This window comes from Lampris incognitus, chromosome 2 (genome assembly GCF_029633865.1).
Source record: "Lampris incognitus isolate fLamInc1 chromosome 2, fLamInc1.hap2, whole genome shotgun sequence".
NCBI classification, from domain to species: domain Eukaryota; kingdom Metazoa; phylum Chordata; class Actinopteri; order Lampriformes; family Lampridae; genus Lampris; species Lampris incognitus.
The window spans coordinates 100,769,307-100,788,444 of NC_079212.1; the positions used below are offsets into that span (position 1 = coordinate 100,769,307).

The 19,138-nt window shown below is 43.0% G+C and overlaps 1 protein-coding gene across 4 annotated transcripts in view; it reads right to left on the minus strand.

Annotated features, from left to right (window-relative positions):
- Nucleotides 1-2,362: 2,362 nt before the first annotated feature.
- Nucleotides 2,363-19,138, minus strand: part of rims4 (regulating synaptic membrane exocytosis 4) — a 58,940-nt gene continuing 42,164 nt past the window's right edge. For all 4 annotated transcript variants that reach the window (XM_056274826.1, XM_056274827.1, XM_056274828.1 and 1 more), the window contains 3 exons: nucleotides 17,971-18,072; nucleotides 14,780-14,919; nucleotides 2,363-2,581 (listed from right to left, as the gene is read on the minus strand). In XM_056274826.1, the coding sequence (XP_056130801.1) occupies nucleotides 2,363-2,581; nucleotides 14,780-14,919; nucleotides 17,971-18,072 (461 nt within the window). The remainder of the gene's footprint in view (nucleotides 2,582-14,779; nucleotides 14,920-17,970; nucleotides 18,073-19,138) is intronic.

Below are 19,138 nucleotides of genomic sequence, written 5' to 3' on the forward strand. Positions count from 1 at the left end.
TTTTTGGCCTTTGAAATAAAATTTGAAAAATTATCATTTGTTTACAACCCAAAAGCATGACTTTCCTTGTATCTTCTAGCATATCTTAATCCTTGTCTCTAAAAGGTAAATTTCCAAAATGGATCACATTCATTTAAAAAAAAAATCAAAATGCTACATATAAATTTTTCAATTGACGCTGGCTTTCTAACCAACACTTCTCTTTGCGTGGCTAATTGCTCATGCTAAGTCTTATCAAGTTGTAGGCTAACTGATTAGTAGTTTTAAGTAATCATGCGGATGCTACCTGCTAATGCTACAACCTTACCTACCAATTATATTGATCCCGCTGATTTTTAACATGAATCAACTACCTCATGATAAATCCACTTTGCCTCACTCTGAAAACACTACCAACCATGATATATACATGTAAAAAATACATTTAGCATCATTAGGTGCCCAAATTAAAGATACATGTTTTGTGTATGTGTAACAAACTATATTTCTATACAGGGTGTATGTTGTGTTCATTTTAAAATCAGCCTATGTTCATGTCTTTTCTAAAACGATCGAAACTGATGTTGGTTCGAGCAGGTCCTTTGTTTGAATGATGCAAAGTACATTTCATGCTCCCTCCCTCCCTCCCTCCCTCCCTCCCTATCTTCCTCCCTCCACACAAAGTGGTACTGTGGCTAATCACCAGGTGCCTTGGCAAGTCTTTGGATAACAACTATAATTTAGAAAGAGGGGGCTGTTTCTCTAAAAAGCCTGAATGCTACAGTCACACACTGTCAGTGGTGGTTTCCGTTCCCTTAACAAAACCTTGCTTGCTCACCCCCAAAATGGCACAAGCCGCAAAATAATTGAAGAAGAGGAAGAAGAAGACACTTGTTGGCACAAATTGGCACTATAGAAGCTGTTGTCGGAGAATGGTCAGCCAAAGCTAGAAAAAAAATAGAAAAGAGGGTTCTCAAAATTAATTTGCCGCAACAACAACTTAAGAGCATTCCAATTGAGATTTCTCACAACGGGATTTGAGTGGTTGGACCAGATTAATATGCTTCATATTTTGGTATCAGAAAACGTTTGTTATCTTGTGTTGTTGTTGTTGTTGTTTTGTTTTTTGCATTGACTTGTGGGAACACACTGGCTGCAGTACAACAGTAATGCCCATATCGCTCTCTGTGATTGGCTTCAACATCCAGCCACAACTTATTAAAAAAAAAAAACAGAACACAGAACAGGCTGGAACCAAAACCAAATTGGAAATCAGGATAGAACATCTTACACATTGCCCTGTGATGGCCTGGCGGCCTGTGCAGGGTGTCTCCCCGTCTGCTGCCCAATGACTGCTGGAATAGGTTCCAGCATCCCCGCGACCCTGAGAGCAGGATAAGCGGTTCAGCTAATGGATGGATGGACATCCTACACATTCTACTAAAGTGTGTGTTGTGTTGTTTTGTGTTGTATGTGTGCGTGGGTTTGTGTATGTGTATGTGCGTGTGTGTATGTGTGTGTGTGTGTGTGTGCGGGTGGGTTGGGTATACATTTTACTACTATTCTGCAGACAAACACACAGTAAAACCCTTTGGGGAAAACACACATATGTGTGTGACAAAACCAAAAACAGCGAGTGTTCAAAAGAAAGACGTCTGGGTTCGGATTCAAATTTAAGAGGTTGTTTCATTCCTCCTCCTGAAGTCCTCTGTGGCCATTACATGCCCACCGTGTGGTTATGACATGCCCTATTGCACATGACTTGTTCTTCATTTTTGATTCAAAATTGATGTATGGTTTCTAAAGCAGCCTGATGGCAGCCTCACTTTCTCCTCATTCTCGTTGATGGTCTAAAATAAATCTGGGGCAGTGCCGTCCCCTAATGAGGACACTCTGAGAAGACAAGCACGCCGGGGGACATCAAGAGGGTGTAGGCTCTGAAGAAGGCGTGTAGTTGAAGCATGAGCCCGTTTGTGTGTGTGTGTGTGTGTGTGTGTGTGTGTGTGTGTGTGTGTGTGTGTGTGTGTGTGTGTGTGTGTGTGTGTGTGTGTGTGTGTGTGTGTGGTCCCAACAATACTTGATCAATGCAGAAAACCAAACACTCCCACTTCCTCAGTCTCTATGAGTAGCCGCCATGTTGAAGTATCCCTGGCGAAGCGAATTTTGTATTTTCATTGCAGACAGCCACTGGAGAAACCTAGTATATGGTTCTCTGAGTCTTGGGGGAGATTGGTTGCAACATTGTAGTAACTACTTTTTCCAGAAAGTCTGATTTTTTTTCCTGTGATTTTCAAGAGTAAACAGTCACAACATTGAAAGAATTCAGTTTCACATTAGTCTTGGGGTAGTCGGTTGTGAAATCAAAATAATTTTCCCATTGGTCTTAGGATCGGTCACAACAGGGCCCAATGGTGCTCTCCAGTGACATCTGTGATGAATGGCGGATGAGAGGTGCCATCCTGGGGTCCACCATGGAGGAGGTTGGGAACAGCTTGTACCAACCAATCACCATTGAGCTGAGGTCTAGCTCCTCCAGTAGGATGCGGGCCACGCCCATAAAGCATTTCCGATCCATCCTTCCATAGTTGCCCCAAACAATTACCTGTGGTAAAAAGGAGGGAGAGAAAATATCCAAATTATTCATTCATATCTTTCAGATTTAGTTTTATATTGTGTATATTGCCATTATTTCATCATAATTCAGGATGCTTCAATAGTCAATTGATGAGCTGTCCTTTTACTTAGCCTGGCTATAGTTGGAATACGTTCTTTTTAGAATTTCAGGCTTCCACTTTGTACAGAATATAATTTCCATTAAAACTCACCTGATGACCACACATACTGAATAAGAGAAATTTCATGCTTTCTTCGAAAAAATGGTTTCTATTCATTTTTTTTAAAATATTGCTTCCAAAGGCCATTCCTAATTGATAATGAACCAAGCCACTGAAGATGCACGAGTGACTGCATTCTTAGTGCCACTTCCAAGCCTGGATAAATGGGGAGGGTTGCGTCAGGAGGGGCACCTTTGCCAAATCAAATATGTGGATCGTAAATCCTATTTCCATACTGGATCACTTGAGGCCCGGGTTACAAATGACTGCCACTGGTACTGTTGGCCAGCAGGGTGCCAGTGGAAACTATGCTACTGTTGGGCGGAGGAGAAGGAGAGCGGAAGGCATGTCCAGAGGCAGTGGGAGAGGAGGAAGGGTAGGAGTGTGGAGTGTGGAGGAGAGTCAGAACTTTGCACTCTGCACTATGACTAGTAAAGGGAGAGAGCTGGTTGATATGATGGCGAAAAGGATGGTAGATATACTGTGTGTGCAAGAGACCAGGTGGAAGGGGAGTAAGGCCAGAAGCATCAGCGGTGGGTTCAAACTTTTCTACCATGGTGTGGATGGGAGGAGAAATGGGGTAGGGATAATTCTGAAGAAGAGTAAGTCAAGAGTGTGTTGGAGGTGAAGACAGTGCCGGACCGAGTGATGAGTATGAAGCTGGAAATTGAAGGTGTGATGATGAATGTTATTAGTGCATATTCCCCACAAGTTGGGTGTTTAATGGAAGAGAAAGAAGAACTCTGGAGTGAGTTGGATGAAGTGGTAGAGAATTTACCCAAGGAGGAGAGAGTGGTGATTGGAGTGGACTTCAAGGGGTATGTTGGTGAAGGCAACAGAAGTGATGAGGAGGTGAGGGGTACGCATGGTGTCAAGGAGGGGAATATGGAATGACAGATGGTGGTGGAAATTTGCAAAAAGGATGGAAATGGTGGTGATGGATACAAATATCAAGAAGAGGGAGGGACACAGGATGAAGTAAGAGTGGAGGAAGGTGCACACAGGTGGGCTATATCTTATGCAGGAGGCGAGATCTGAAAGAGATTGGAAACTGCAAGGTGGTAACAGGGGAGAACATGGCTAGGTAGCATCGCATGGTGGTCGGTAGGATGACTTTGGAGATCAAGAAGAAAAAGAGAGTGAAGGCAGAGCCAAGGACCAAATGGTGCAAGTTGAAGAAGGAAGGCAAAAGAAAAGGAATATGGTGAGTTGTGTGAGAGGTTAGACACTAAGGAAGGCGAAAAGGACTTGTACCGATTGGCTAGACAGATGGACCAAGGTTGGAAGAATGTGCAGTAGTTAGAGTAATGAAGGATAGAAATGGAAATGTGCTGACAAGCGAGGAGAGTGGGGTGAGAAGGGGGAAGGAGTGCATTGAGGGGTTGATGAATGAAGAAAATGAGAGAGCGAGAGAGAGAGAAGAGAGAGAGAGAGAGAGAGAGAGAGAGAGAGAGAGAGAGAGAGAGAGAGAGAGAGAGAGAGAGAGAGAGAGAGAGAGAGAGAGAGAAGGTTGGGTGATGTGAGGATAGTGAATCAGGAAGTGCAGTGGATTAGCAAGGAGGAAGTGAGGACAGCTCTGAAGAGGATGAAGAGTGGAAAGGCAGTTGGTCCTGATGACATACATCTAGAGGGATGGAGATGTTTAGGAGAGATGGCAGTGGAGTTTTTAACTAGATTGTTTAACACAATCTTGGAAAGTGAGAGGATGCCTGAGGAGTGGAGAAGAAACATACTGGTACCAATTTTCAAGAACAAGGGCGATGTGCAGAACTGTAGCAACTACAGAGGTATAAAGTTGATCAGCCACAGCATGAAGATATGGGAAAGAGTAATAGAAGCTAGGTTAAGAGGAGAGGTGATGATCAGCTAGCAGCAGTATGGTTTCATGCAGCAAAAGAGCACTACAGATGCGATGTTTTCTTTGAGAATGTTGATTGAGAAGTATAGAGAAGGCCAGAAGGAGTTACATTGTGTTTTTGTGGATTTAGAGAAAGCATATGACAGGGTGCCGAGAGAGGAGGTGTAGCATTGTATGAGGAAGTCGGGAGTGATAGAGAAGTAAGTAGGAGTGGTGCAGGATATGTATGAGGGAAGTGTGACAGTGGTGAGGTGTGCGGCTGGAATGACAGATGGGTTCAAGGTGGAGGTGGGATTACATCAAGGATCAGCTCTGAGCCCTTTCTTGTTTGCAATGGTGATGGGCAGGTTGACGGATGAGATCAGGCAGGAGTCTTCGTGGACTATGATGTTTGCGGATGACAATGTGATCTGTAGTGAGAGTAGAGTGCAGGTGGAGGAGAGCCTGGAGAGGTGGAAGTATGCACTGGAGAGAAGAGGAATGTTAGTCAGAAGGAGCAAGATGGAATACCTATGCATGAATGAGAGGGAGGACAGTGGAATGGTGAGGATGGAAAGAGTAGACGTGACAAAGGCATATGAGTTTAAATACTTGGGGTCAACTGATCAAAGTAACAGGGCGTGCAGAAGACAGGTGAAGAAGAGAGTGCCGGCAGGGTGGAGCGGGTGGAGAAGAGTGTCAGAAGTGATTCACGACAAAAGGGTACCAGCAAGAGTTAAAAGGAGGGTTTACAGATGGTTGTGAGACCAGCTATGTTATATGACAGGAGGCAGAGCTGGAGGTGGCAGAGTTGAAGATGCTAAGATTTTCATTGGGAGTGACAAAGAAGAACAGGATTGGGAATGAGTATATTAGAGGGACAGCTCAGGTTGGACGGTTTGGAGACAAAGCAAGAGAGGTGAGATTGAGATGGCTTGGACATGTGTGGAGGAGAGATGCTGGGTATATTGGGAAAATGATGCTGAATATGGAGCTGTCAGGGAAGAGGAAAAGAGGAAGGCCAAAGAGGAGGTTTATGGATGTGGTGAGGGAGGACATGCAGGTGGCTGGTGTGACAGAGGAAGACACAGAAGACAGGAAGAAATGGAAACGGATGATCCACTGTGGCAACCCGTAATGGGAGCAGCAGAATGTAGTAGTAGTAGTAGTAGTAGTAGTAGTAGAGTCCTACTAGAGAACAGGGATTTGAGCCTTGGTATATGGAACTATTTGTCATTGCTTATTACAAGCCAAAAAAGGTTGACGTGTCAGTTAACCCTCATGAAGAGAGACAGTATGCAAACAGAATCAAGTGTATCCATATGCATGCATGTGCATGTAGTATGTGACCAGTTTGTGTGTGTGTGTGTATGTGTGTGTATGTGTGTGTGTGTGTGTGTGTGTGTGTGTGTGTGTGTGTGTGTGTGTGTCTCAGATACAAGGTCTCCTCTGTCTCTAAACTCTCACGTTGATAACGTCAGAGCTAATCTCAGATGGCCCTCTTGTTAGGCGCTGAACAATATAATCAATATTCATCTGTGTTTGTGTGTGTCTGTGTGAGTGTGTGTGTCTCTGCAAGTGATTTCCACAGAGACTCAGCCAAATCTCCACTAATCTATTCCCTCCATTCTCTCTTTCATCTCTCTCTCTATCCTCCCCCCTTTCTCCCCTTGCTTATCGGATGTCTAAAAAGGTTATGACCTAGACTTCACGAGTTCAGGAAACAGAGAGAGACAGGCAGAGGGGGGGAGGGGGGAGGCGATAAAATAGGCTTGCAGAGCACCAGGTAAGGACATTCAGCGGCCAAAATTCATTAGTGTTTGGCTACCCACACACACATCCATGCATACACACGTGCACACACACACACACACACACACACACACACACACACACACACACACACACACACACACACACCCATGCACATACATGGGAGGAAAAATAAGAAATATGTCTCTTGATGAAAGAGACACAGGGGGTATCTAATAGGGAGGTGTGTAATGGCTAATTATGCACTGACAGGGAAGGGACACTAGAGCGTCCTCAGGCCTGTCAGCAGGGCTGTTGACTGAACACACACTGAGCTGTCAGAACAAACAGTCTGTCAAGGTTCCCTGGATCGGAGGGGGCTTGACCTCCATTCACAAGCCACATGTAGTATGCAGGTACACACGTGAATGACGAGGTCATGATGGGAACTTTTACAGGCCTGCCTGTGAGTATGAGTGTGAGTGTGTGTGTGTGTGTGTGTGTGTGTGTGTGTGTGTGTGTGTGTGTGTGTGTGTGTGTGTGTGTGTGTGTGTGTGTGTGTGTGTGTGTGTGTGTGTTTGTGTGTGTGTGTGTGTGAATGTGTGTGTGTAGTGTGTGTGTGTGTGTGTGTGTGTGTGTGTGTGTGTGTGTGTGCGCGTACCATACAGATCAATGGGCTGAGAGGAGGCAAAGAATGAAATGTGTGCGAACAAACGAAGCTTAAAGCCTCAAATTAAAGCTCAATTCAAAATGTCACAGAAAATCGGCATCATTTTTTGGCTATATTTTTTGAACTGGGACCTGGCTGAGACCATAGCAATCAAGTTGACATTTCAGCACAAGCTATTTACAGATTCTTTAAGGTCCAGTTCAGTTTGATATTTTTCTCTCTGAACCCGTTGAGGTCTGTTTCTTGCGTCTGTCTGTTGTGACAGCCACTTGACATGTCCAGCAGTGCCAGGACGCCGTGTAAAAATCTGAACCGTACACCGTGTCCACCACAGAGTAGGGAAATAGACACAGACTCGTTTCCACCTGGTTTCGAAGTGTGAGAAGTGTTCTCCTTAGTGGTAGAGAACTGATGGGTGTAAAATGATGACAGGAAGATCCTTGACCCTGTGTAGACCTGGTTTCCTCTATCCAGATATATCCAGAAGGTGTGAAATTCAATTCACACCTTTTGGGCGTCCGGGTAGCGCAGCAGTCTATTCCGTTGCCTACCAACATGGGGATCGCCAGTTCGAATCCCCGTGTTACCTCCAGCTTGGTGTGGGTATGTGTCCTGATCGCTGCACTTGCACCTCCTCTGGTCGGTCAGGGCACCTGTTCAGGGGGAGGGGGAACTGGGGGAAATAGCATGATCCTCCCACGCGCTACATCCCCCTGGCGAAACCCTTCGCTGTCAGGTGAAAAGAAGCCGCTGGCGACTCCATGTATCAGAGGAAGCATGTGGTAGTCTGCAGCCCTCCCTGGATAAGCAGAAGGGGTGGAGCAATGACCGGGATGGCTCGGAAGTGTGGGTAATTGGCCGGATAAAATTGGTGAGAAAATAGGGGGAAAATGCCCCCCCCCAAAAAAAAAACCCACTCACACCTCCATCCCAACATGCATCATGAGTGACCATTTATAAGATCGGACTTTGCTTTCGTGCTCAATATGCAAATAACTCACTAACATCACTTCCACAACGATTCTTTAGATAATTTCATATACACACACACACACAATAAAAAAAAAATCCCCCTCTCTCTGGCTTGCTGTTAGCTTTTTCAGCCAGTAGGCGTGGATCATTTCCAGTCACGTTGCCGTCCAGCGCTTCGTGCTCAAGACTCACTGTTGGATGTCTGCTGTTTTGACGATGACTGGGTCTTGTTCTGGGAGGTTGCTGTGGTCTGCTCTTAGGTCCACCAGCCACTGGGCACTGGTGTTGTCTGACGCCTCCTTCTCCCATATATCCTCTCAGTATTGCTCAGTCTCAGCTCTGGGTGGGTCTGCTCGTGTCCCTGTCCCCTTTGCAACTGACAATACACTATGGATGGTTCCTTGGCGAACAGGTCGTTTATCTTCTCAGCCTCTGTTTCACTGGTGTATCTCTTCAGCCTAGCAGCACGATCTGTGAGTCTTTGTTTTGCAGTCTCCAGGGCCTCATTTATGGAAAACTTGCTATACTTCTTTTTCAGCCAGGACATGTCTGTCTCCCTTCTGCAACTCTATTAGCCAGCTAACATCTGTCCAGGCTGCCTTGATCTTGGCCCCCAGCCTTCTCCTCCATGGAGGGTTTTCTCTGCAGCTTGTGCTCTTAACATTGCACCCAGGCATCTCCAGGATTACTGTAGCAGTAGCATATACAAGCTCACTGGTTTTGGGGATTTTGGCAGTGGAAGTAGTGTGCAGAGCTGTGTTAACATCTGCCAGCATCTCTTCTGATTGGACTTTGCCAGTGAGCAGTGGGAGTCGGGTGTGTATGACTGTGTTTAGTTAGGCCATGAGTCTCATCTTCAGCTCTGTGGATTCAGCTTTCATGGTTGGTAGGGATATGTCAGTTAGTTTTATAACCCTGTGCTCCTGCCTCAGGGGCAGCCCTTTGTCTCCATGCTGCTTTCACCTCAGACGACTGAAGAAGTTCGGCATGTGGCCCAGGATTCTACGGGCCTTCTACAGAGGCACAACCGAAAACATCCTGACTGGATGCATCACCGCCTGGCATGGCAACTGTACTGCCCACAACCGCAAAACACTGCAGAGGGTTGTGCGGATGGCCCAGGACATCAGTGGATGCAAGCGTCCCTCCATCCAAGACATATACAATGGACGTTGCGTCAGCAAAACCTGTAGGATTATCAAATACCCCAGCCACCCCAACTATGGACTGTTCCAGCTGCTACCGTCAGGCAAGCGGTACCGCAGCCTCAAAGCCCGGACCAGTAGGCTCTGGAACAGCTTTTTCTACCAAGCAACCAGGCTTTTGAACAAAGAACATTAAAGACACTAAGCCTGGCGCCGGACTGATGGTACTGACCTATGGTCTTCAGCAGATCATCAGTTTACACACACACACACACACACACACACACACACACACACACACACACACACACACACACACACACACACACACACACACACACACAGCACCTTACATCACACACTATTTATTATTATTACTACTTTTTTGTTCTGTTCTGTTGTTATTTTATTGCTATTGTTGCTGCAGTGTTGAGGAGTCGAAACACAAGAATTTTACATTCTTATACTTTTATAATGAGACGGAACAAATAAAGAATCTTGAATCTTGAATGTTGTTGAGTCACATGGCCATTCTGTTGGAGCCTCTCAATCTCCAGCTGTGATAGCAGCTTCCTTCTATTGATGTTTGAGCACTGAGTTACCATTTGCTTATTAGTGGGTGTGGATGTTGGTCTGCTACCCATCCACAGTTCCCACAGAGCAAGTTGCATGTATCCCCTCTCTTTGGGTCTACTGTTGCAGTAGAACTGAATCAATTCCATCTTCTCAGTCCATGTCAATGAGGATCTTGTTTCAGTAGCCCACTATACATCTATACATAGACAGTGGGTGTAAATATATCTGTTAAAATGGCAGATTTTTATGATGTTTAAAAAACGAAACCAAGATAAATCATGTCAGAACTTTTTCATCTTTTTTTTCATTTTTTTAAATTGCAACCTATAAGAATAAAGGGAAAATAATCCTAAAAATTTTAGAGGGGAAAAAAAACAAAAATACAAAATTTACAATAACCTGATTGCATAAGTGTGCACACGCTTTTGTAATTGGGGATGTGGCTGTGTTTGTAATTAATTAATCTCATTCAAACTCACATTAGATTGTAATTAGTATACACCCGCCATCAAGTAGAGTGACTGTGATTGACCTCAAATAAAGTTCAGCTGTTCCAGTAGGATTTTCCTAACATCTTCTTGGTTGGATCAAACTGCAAAAGCTATCGTCCACAAAGAGCTTACAAAGCATGAATAGGGTCTCATTGTTGAAAGGTATCGATCAGGAGAGGGGTACAAAAGAATTTCCCAGGGATTAGATATACAATGGAACACAGTGAAGACAATCATCAACAAGTGGAGAAAATATGGCACAACAGTGACATCACCAAGAAGAGAACATCCCTTCAAAATTGATGAGAAAACAAGTAGAAAACTGATCAGGGAGGCTGCCAAGAGGCCTACAGCAACATTAAAGGAGCTGCAGGAATTTTTGCCAAGTCCTGGTTGTTCTCTACATGTGATAACAATCTCTTATATTCTTCATATGTCTGGGTCATGGAGTAGGGTGGCAAGACAGAAGACTTTTCACATGAAAAAAACACCCAAGCCCACCTAACTTTTGCAAAAAGGTACATCCAGTCTCCTAAAACCATGTGGAAAAATGTTTTGTGGTCTGATGAGACCAAGGTTGAACTTTTTGGCACAAAAGCAACACAGCACATCACCAAAAGAACACTATAGTAGCCACGGCGAAGCATGGTGGTGGCAGCATCATGCTTTGGGGCTGCCATTCTTCAGCTGGAACTGAGGGTTTATTCAAGGTGGAAAGAATGATGAATAGCTCCACATACCAGTCGATTTGGTGCAAAACCTGTAGGCGTCTGTTAGAAAGCTGAAGATGAAAATTACTTTCACTTTTCAGCACAATAACGACCCAAATTATACATCCAAATCAACAAAGGAATGGCTCCACCAAAATAAGATCAGCGTTTTGGAACAGCCCAGCCAGAGCCCAGACCTGAATCCAATAGAAAATCTGTGGGGGGACCTTACGAGGGCTGTGCACAGGAGATGCCCTAACAATCTGATGGATCTACAACGTTTTTACAAGAGTGGGAAAATATTACCAAGTCAAGATGTGCCAAATTGATGCTCTTACCCAAAAAGCCTGTAGTGCTGTAATCAAATCAAAAGGTGCTTCAACAAAGTACACTGCTCAAAAAAATAAAGGGAACACCTAAAAACACAATATAGACCTAGATGAATGAAATATTTCAGCTGAAAATCTTTATTTATTAGCCAGAGGAATGTGTTTAGAGCAAAATAACCTAAGAATGATCAATGGAAATCAAAATCATTAGCCCATTAAGGTCTGGATTCAGAATCATACTCAAAATCAAAGTGGAAAATGAGAACATAGGCTGATCCAACTTCTGTGGAAATTCTTCAAGACGATTCAAAATGAGGCTCAGTAGTGTGTGTGGCCTCCACGTGCCTGTATGCACTCCCTACAACGTCTGGGCATGCTCCTGATGAGACGATGGATGGTCTCCTGAGGGATCTCCTCCCAGACCTGGATCAGGGCATCGGTCAACTCCTGGACAGTCTGTGGTGCGACATCGCGTTGGCGGATGGTACGAGACATGATGTCCCAGAGGTGCTCGATTGGATTCAGGTCTGGGGAACGTGCAGGCCAGTCCATAGCATCAATGCCCTCGACATACAGGAACTGCTGACACACTCTGGCCACATGAGGACGAGCATTGTCATGCATGAGCAGGAACCCAGGGCCCACTGCACCAGCATATGGTCTGACAATGGGTCTGAGGATCTCATCCCGGTACCTAATGGCAGTCATGGTACCTCTGGCTAGCACGTAGAGGTCTGTGCGGCCCTCCAAGGATATGCCTCCCCAGACCATCACTGACCCACCACCAAACCGGTCATGCTGGAGGATGTTGCAGGCAGCAGAACGTTCTCCACAGCGTCTCCAGACTCTCTCATGTCTGTCACATGTGTTCAGTGTGAACCTGCTCTCATCTGTGAAGAGCACAGGGCGCCAATGGCGAATCTGCCAACCAAGATGTTCTCTGGCAAAGGTCAATCGGGTTGCACGGTGTTGGGCTGTGAGCACAGGCCCCAATTGTGGACGTCGGGCCCTCATACCATCCTCATGCATTCTGTTTCTCACTGTTTGAGCAGAAACCTGCACATTAGTGGCCTATTGAAGGTCGTTTTGTAGGGCTCCGGCAGTGCTCCTCCTGTTCCTCCTTGCACAAAGGACCAGATAGCGGTCCTGCTGCGAGGTTGTTGTCCTCCTGCGGCCCCCTCCACGTCTCCTGGTGTACTGGCCTGTCTCCTGGTACCTCCTCCATGCTCTGGACACTGTGCTGGGAGACACATCAAATCTTCTTGCCGCAGCACGCATTGATGTGCCATCCTGGATGAGCTGCACTACCTGAGCAACTTCTGTAGGTTGCAGATACCGCCTCATGCCACCTCTAGTGGTGAGGGCACTAGCAAAATGAAAAACTAACCAAAGATCGGCCAGAAACGATGAGGACAGGCAAGTGGTCTGTGGCCACCACCTGCAAATCCATTCCTTTTATAGGGGTTGTCTTGCAAATTGTCTAATTTCCACCTGGTGGAAAATTAGACAATTTACCAACAGGTGAAATTGATTCACAAATCAGTGTTGCTTCCTAATTGGGCAGGTTGATATCTCAAAAGTGTGATTGTTTTGGAGCTACATTTTATTGCTTATGTGTTCCCTTTATTTTTTTGAGCAGTGTATTAGTTTAGGGGTATGCACACAACCAGGTTATTGTAAGTTTTGTGGCAGCTGGATAGTTCAGTAGGTGAGAATGTCGGCTTGCCCATCGGAGATCAGGGTTCAAAACCCAGATGGGACAAATCTGTTAGTAAGAGTCTGTGGCTTACACTCTTAATGCTAAACAAGCCAACTACCGCTCAGATGTATGACCCTTTGGATTAAATCGTCAGTTACACTTTATTTTAGGGGGTTGGAGGTGGTCGGAATTACTTAGTAATTTCCTAGTAATAAAGTGGTAATTATCACGTACTTTCTTAGAAATAAGGTTGAAATTACCTTGTAATTTGGGTTAGGGTTAGGGTTTTGGGTAGGATTACAAGGTAATTTCAACCTTATTTCTAAGAAATTACGTGATAATTACCACCTTATTACTAGGAAATTACTAGGTAATTTTCGACCCCCTAAAATAAAGTGTGACCAAATCGTCTGCTAAATGAAATTGTAGAACATTTTCTGTTTTTTTCCCCAAAAAAATTTTGTTTTTCACTTTTTTATAGGTTGCAATTTCTTAAAGTGGAAAAAAGTTCTGACATGATTCAGTGTTTTTTATATTCTATTTTACATCACAAAAACTTGCCATTATAAAAGGGGGGTGTAGACTATATTTAGAGAAAGAAGAAAAGAAAGAAAAAAAGCCACTTCGTTATTGTATTCTTACAATGAAATGTGTCTTCTGCATTTAACCTATCCTATTGTATAGGGACAATGGGTAGCAGCAGCAAACAGGGACCAACTCCAGTTCTTCTTTCCATTGTCTTGCTCAGGGGCACAGACAGGTGTCTTAACCCTAAAATGCATGTCTTTTTGATGGTGGGAGGAAACTGGAGCACCCGGAGGAAACCAACACAGACTCGGGGAGAACATGCAACTCAACAGAGAAAGGACCTGGGATAGCCTGGGGTTCGAACCCAGGACCTTCTTGCTGTGGGGCAACAGTGCTAACCACTGGGCCATATATATATATTTATATAAAACTGACTTTTAACGCCTGTGAGAAAGTAGACACCTGCAAGTGTCCATTGTTGCAAAAGTTTTGATTGGGAGTTGACTTGCTGTTTTAAAGAGGACAAAGATGCAGGAAGGTATATGTATATTTGCAGATGAAAAACGCAGTCCACGGGGGTTAGAAATGCAAATGCATTTACACTACACTGCCAATGTGGTAACATGGGTCTCTGATCGAATGCAGTTTGGGTGATCAGATTCTTAATCTGTTTTGAATGCATTCACAACTGGATTTCTAGCTGTCCATTTGATTCAGTATCATTCAACATAGCGTGGGTCCCCCTGTCATGTTCACCACCACGTTCAGACCATGTGACCAGAAGGACTTATTTGCTATAGAAGAAAAAGAGGTCCCTGTTTACAGAGGTCCCTTGTCTGCTCAGTGCATTGAGCATCTAGGGGGTCAAGTACGGAGGATTATGGACATACTTTACCAGCAGACACAATGGGAGAGCTTGAAACAAAAAGGCTTTAAAAAAAAAATAAAATAAATAACTTCGAGACCAACAATGACAGAAATTGTCAGAAATTGTCAATTGACAGGGTGACTAACCAAATTAATCATTCTTGTTTGCCCCCATGTCTTTACCACCTGTTTTCTCATGTTTTTCTCTGCCTGGCAGATCAAACGCTGTACATGAATTGAAGCGATAGTTTACTAAATGAGTCAATGCATCCAGCCGAGTAAGAACAGTGCCATATCGGCTGTGTTAGAAGGTGAGGAACAACTTCCAGGGAAAATCCACGGGAGAAATTAGTCAGTGGACCTCCAATGTGTCTTACGAGTTCGTCTTACCTGAACCACCTTGCCCTGGGGGCTCTCAGAGAAGACAAGGACCTGGTTGTAGAGAGGATCCAGGGACTTCCTCACTGACTTGGTTTTCTTTTTGGCGACACACATCCCTTTTTCCAGAAGGTACACTTTGATGTAGGCCGCTGGGGAGGCGACAGACAAATATAACTCACGTATAGGCCCTCCACAGTTATTCAGAATGTGCTGTTTTTATTAAGTTTTGATTTGCAATTGTATAATGTATACCATTGATTCACTTTCCCCATTTTCCAGCTGTGTCACAAACACAAATGTCTTAACAACAGTCAAGTACAGGAAAGTGGCATGCAGTACCACTGAATAGGATTGACTACATGTCATTATAATTAAAGATTAAAGTATATCATGAGAGTAGTTTATAATGAACCACAAGGTTTAAACAAGAGCAGGCTTAGATGCAAATGCTGACAGTGAGAGAGAGAGAAAAAGAGAGAGCGCATGCAAATCCAATATGAGCATACACAGCCCCATTTTAAATGTTTTGAAATGGACTGTGACTTCTGACTCCTATTTAAACTCATCCAATGTTTTGCTTCCTGGAGTAAAATTTGCCACTTAGCAAATATTAGCCAAAACAATATTAGCTAAAAGTGCTTACTCACTGAGGCTTTATTTCCTGCTCGGAAACATTAGCTAATTGGACATTTTATCTGGAAGTAGCATGGCCTCAGTAATCTGGGTGACATAACTCTAGGCTGATGGGTCTGTCTCGGCCCATCCTAATGCAAGTTTGACTTCTTTAAAGCCAACAGAAAAGACAGCAGGTATTAAAGGCCTGCTCATCCCCAGAGTACCAGTTTAATACCTCAAAGCAATCAGATCTCACACACACACCCACACACACACACACCCACACACACAAACACACACACACAAACACGCACACACATGCATGTGTACATGCACAGAGGCTTTTCATCCTGTATTTTAGATGACAAGATTAAAGATTAGACCCTGACATGCTGAAATCTGAAGCAAGGTTTCTCTTTGTCTTTATATGGCTCTTTTCATCTATCCCCCCACCACCTCTCATGCATGAATAAAGATAAAGATGAGATATCTCTGCATGGGATATATCTCCTTTTCCCCTTTTTTGTCTTTGCCATTCTGTATCTTGATATTAATTTTATTTGCCTCTATTCCCCACTCTTTATTTCTTCCTCTTTTGTATTTCTCTGCCACTCTCCTCTTTGCTCACCCCCCCCCATCTTTCACTCTCTCTCCTCGTGCAGATATTGCTTGCTCTTCTTGACGCTGATATGCCAATCTGAGCAATTACTGAGATCAAATATTATGCAAGTGGAGGGGAAATGAAATAATCAGAACTAACAGTCGACAGTTGACCTAAATTGATAGCATGCAACCTGTTGTAAGAGAGCAGAGACATATTACAGAGGCTTCTCTGAGCCCAGCACACCCTAACACAGCCAGACTCAGGAGCAGATCTATTTCTATTTTGCACAAGTGCAAACTCTGTTAAAGTCTACCATCCAGATCTACTATGAGGACACACTGGGCATTTTGCATAAATGAAAGGAGGAGATGGGTGGGTCAGACTTTTTTTTGTGTGTGCCCCAGCTTCATTGCATATGCACAAGCATAAACACAATATATTGGGAGGAGATTATGAAAATAAACCCTGATGTGATTTATGAAGGCTTTTGTTAATAAGATCTTAGTGCAATTTAACGCCTCTGAAAAGCATCTTAACTTTTTGTGCCGTTGACACAGCTTGCGAATGTGGTGATGTGGAAAAGACACCGCAGGATACAGAGAGAGCATGTCAGTGAAGAAAGAGATTTTTCTGCATGTGTAAATTTCTGCATTTATATGAATATAACATATAGCATATAGCATATAACATAGTTATAGCATATAACATATAGCACTTATACACTAGATGCCTGTTTTTTGTTCTATGTTGAATTTTTTTGCTGTTTTTTTCTATGTAAATACAAACATTGACTTCATAAATGTACATGCAATATTTTGATTGTAAAATTTCAATAAAAAAAGTGAAAAAAAAATTCTGCATTTAGTTTGGATATGTGTGTTCTTGTAGTTTTGTATGTGTTTTTTTCTTTGTGTTATACTGCTGTGGGCTGGGGGAAACAACATTTCGTTTCATTTCATGTATGCAAGTGCATGAAATTAAATGACAAATAAAGGGTTCCTGATTCCTGTAAATTTATTTATAATGTCAGATGATAACACTGTGCAAATATATTGCCTGCCAAGTCACGTTATTCTTGATTTGCTGGAGGAAATAAAAAAAAAGTGGAACCAGAAGGAACAATACAAACCCGGCTATAACAAAATTTCTGGCCACACTTCATTTAATTGCCTCCAGTTCTTTTAAGCATCAGTGGCAGACCATTATCACTCCCACTGTCATTAGTCTTTAATTGACTAATGTCAATCAAATACAGTAACCAATGACCACGATGCTCAGAGCAATTGAGGGGGACCTGTGTGCAAAAGGTGTTTATATAGCGCCGGTCACATTTAGATAAACAAGACTGCGCCTGTGTTAGTTATCATGTCCAGTTTTAGTAGATACCATGCTAAACCCCACTTATTCTACTTTGCTCTTCTCTTATTAGATCTGGCCCTTAGTGGTTTGAAGTCACCCAAGGTCACCAGGCTAGAGATGCACCAATATCACCTTTTCACTGCGGATAATAACTCAGAATACAAATCTTTAAGTATCTGCTGATACCGACTACCAATATGAATCCCTTACTTTTGCTGAACAGTGCACACGTAGACCAATAGTTTGACATCAATTGGAAAAACAACTGAAATTAAAACATTTTTTCCACCATAAAAGAAATACATGCATCCATGCGCCAAAAAAATGGATGAAATCAATCCATTTTGCTTGTATGTATGGCATTTTAATCAATGCTTTTGGTATTGGGTTTTAGCCTTGGGTAAAATCTCCAATACTGATACTCCATTTTAGCTTGGTATTGACCCAATATCTGATACCACTATCGACATCAGCACATTCCTGTTAGCTAGCAAGCTGGACAGCTAGATAGAATTGATTGATTGATTGATTGATCATCTTATTGAATGTTTTTGGTTGATTCACAGTTGACTAGTTTATTACTTCAGCGTTGTATTTACTACATATTGAAGGTGTGGCTGACCTGGAGGTCCCTTGGAGCCTGGTTTCATGATGAGTCCTCTGGCCTGTACCACCTCCACCTCCAGACCTCCATTCCGCTCTGTCAGACCAATCTCTACATCACCTGGATTGACAGAAACATGTAGTAACTTGAATCACAGAAGTGTGCGAAATCATTATAAAATTTGTATTATTATTATTGTTATTATTGTTATTATTATTATTATTATTATTATTATTATGAGAGTTATCAATATCATTATTATTAGAGTTAAATTGGAATGGTTATACTGATAGTGTTAATCTCTCTGTGATACTGTGATTGATATATACCTCTTTCCAATCATTGCACTTCCACATCATTCATATATATAATATATACGATCATTCTGTTTTCATGATGCTGTTGCATTCACCATTTTCTTTCTCGCTAGTTGTAATGTTGGAGATCTAGGAATTAAAGCTTACAATCCCACTCTTGCACTTGTTGTAAGTCACTCTGTATAAGAATGTCAGTTGAGCTAAATCCGCTAAAAAGTAAAACGTAGCATTCCTTTCAACTGACTAGCCACAGATAGCAGCCATGTTATTTTTGGTTTCCTGTGATTATATAATACAGATTGGACAGCAGGACGGGTGAAGTTGGCCCAGTCAGTGTGACTGTTGTCAGGCCAAGGACACTTCCTGTCTGCCAGGGAGGAAACTGACCCACTTACAGTAAAACACACTGCTAGAAAATGACTGATATGAGTAGTGTCTCTTCACAATCAGATCTCCAACATTTGAGAAGAGTCACACTAAGTCTCAAAATGGGACCATTGGCATAAAACCAGAATTATGACACTTAAAATGTGAGTTTCTAGGCCTCGTTGTGTGTTTAGTAATGATATAAAATGACATTAGGTGTTCATTAATGATCTATAATTTATTGATCTTTAAGAGTTTTGTGTTTTTCACAGACATGTCTTATGTCTGTGGAAAGGCTTGCACTGACAATTTACTTTAGGTGATTTTTTTTCCTTCTAAATGGATATTGAACAAACCTTTACATACCTAAAATTACACACAACCCATTATTGGCACTTATCGTACTTTTGTTGATTAAGGATACAAACCTAACTTTATTTTTCATTTTATTTAAGTATAGGGACAGCTCTGAGTAGGGCCATAAAAAGCAAGACATTTAAACC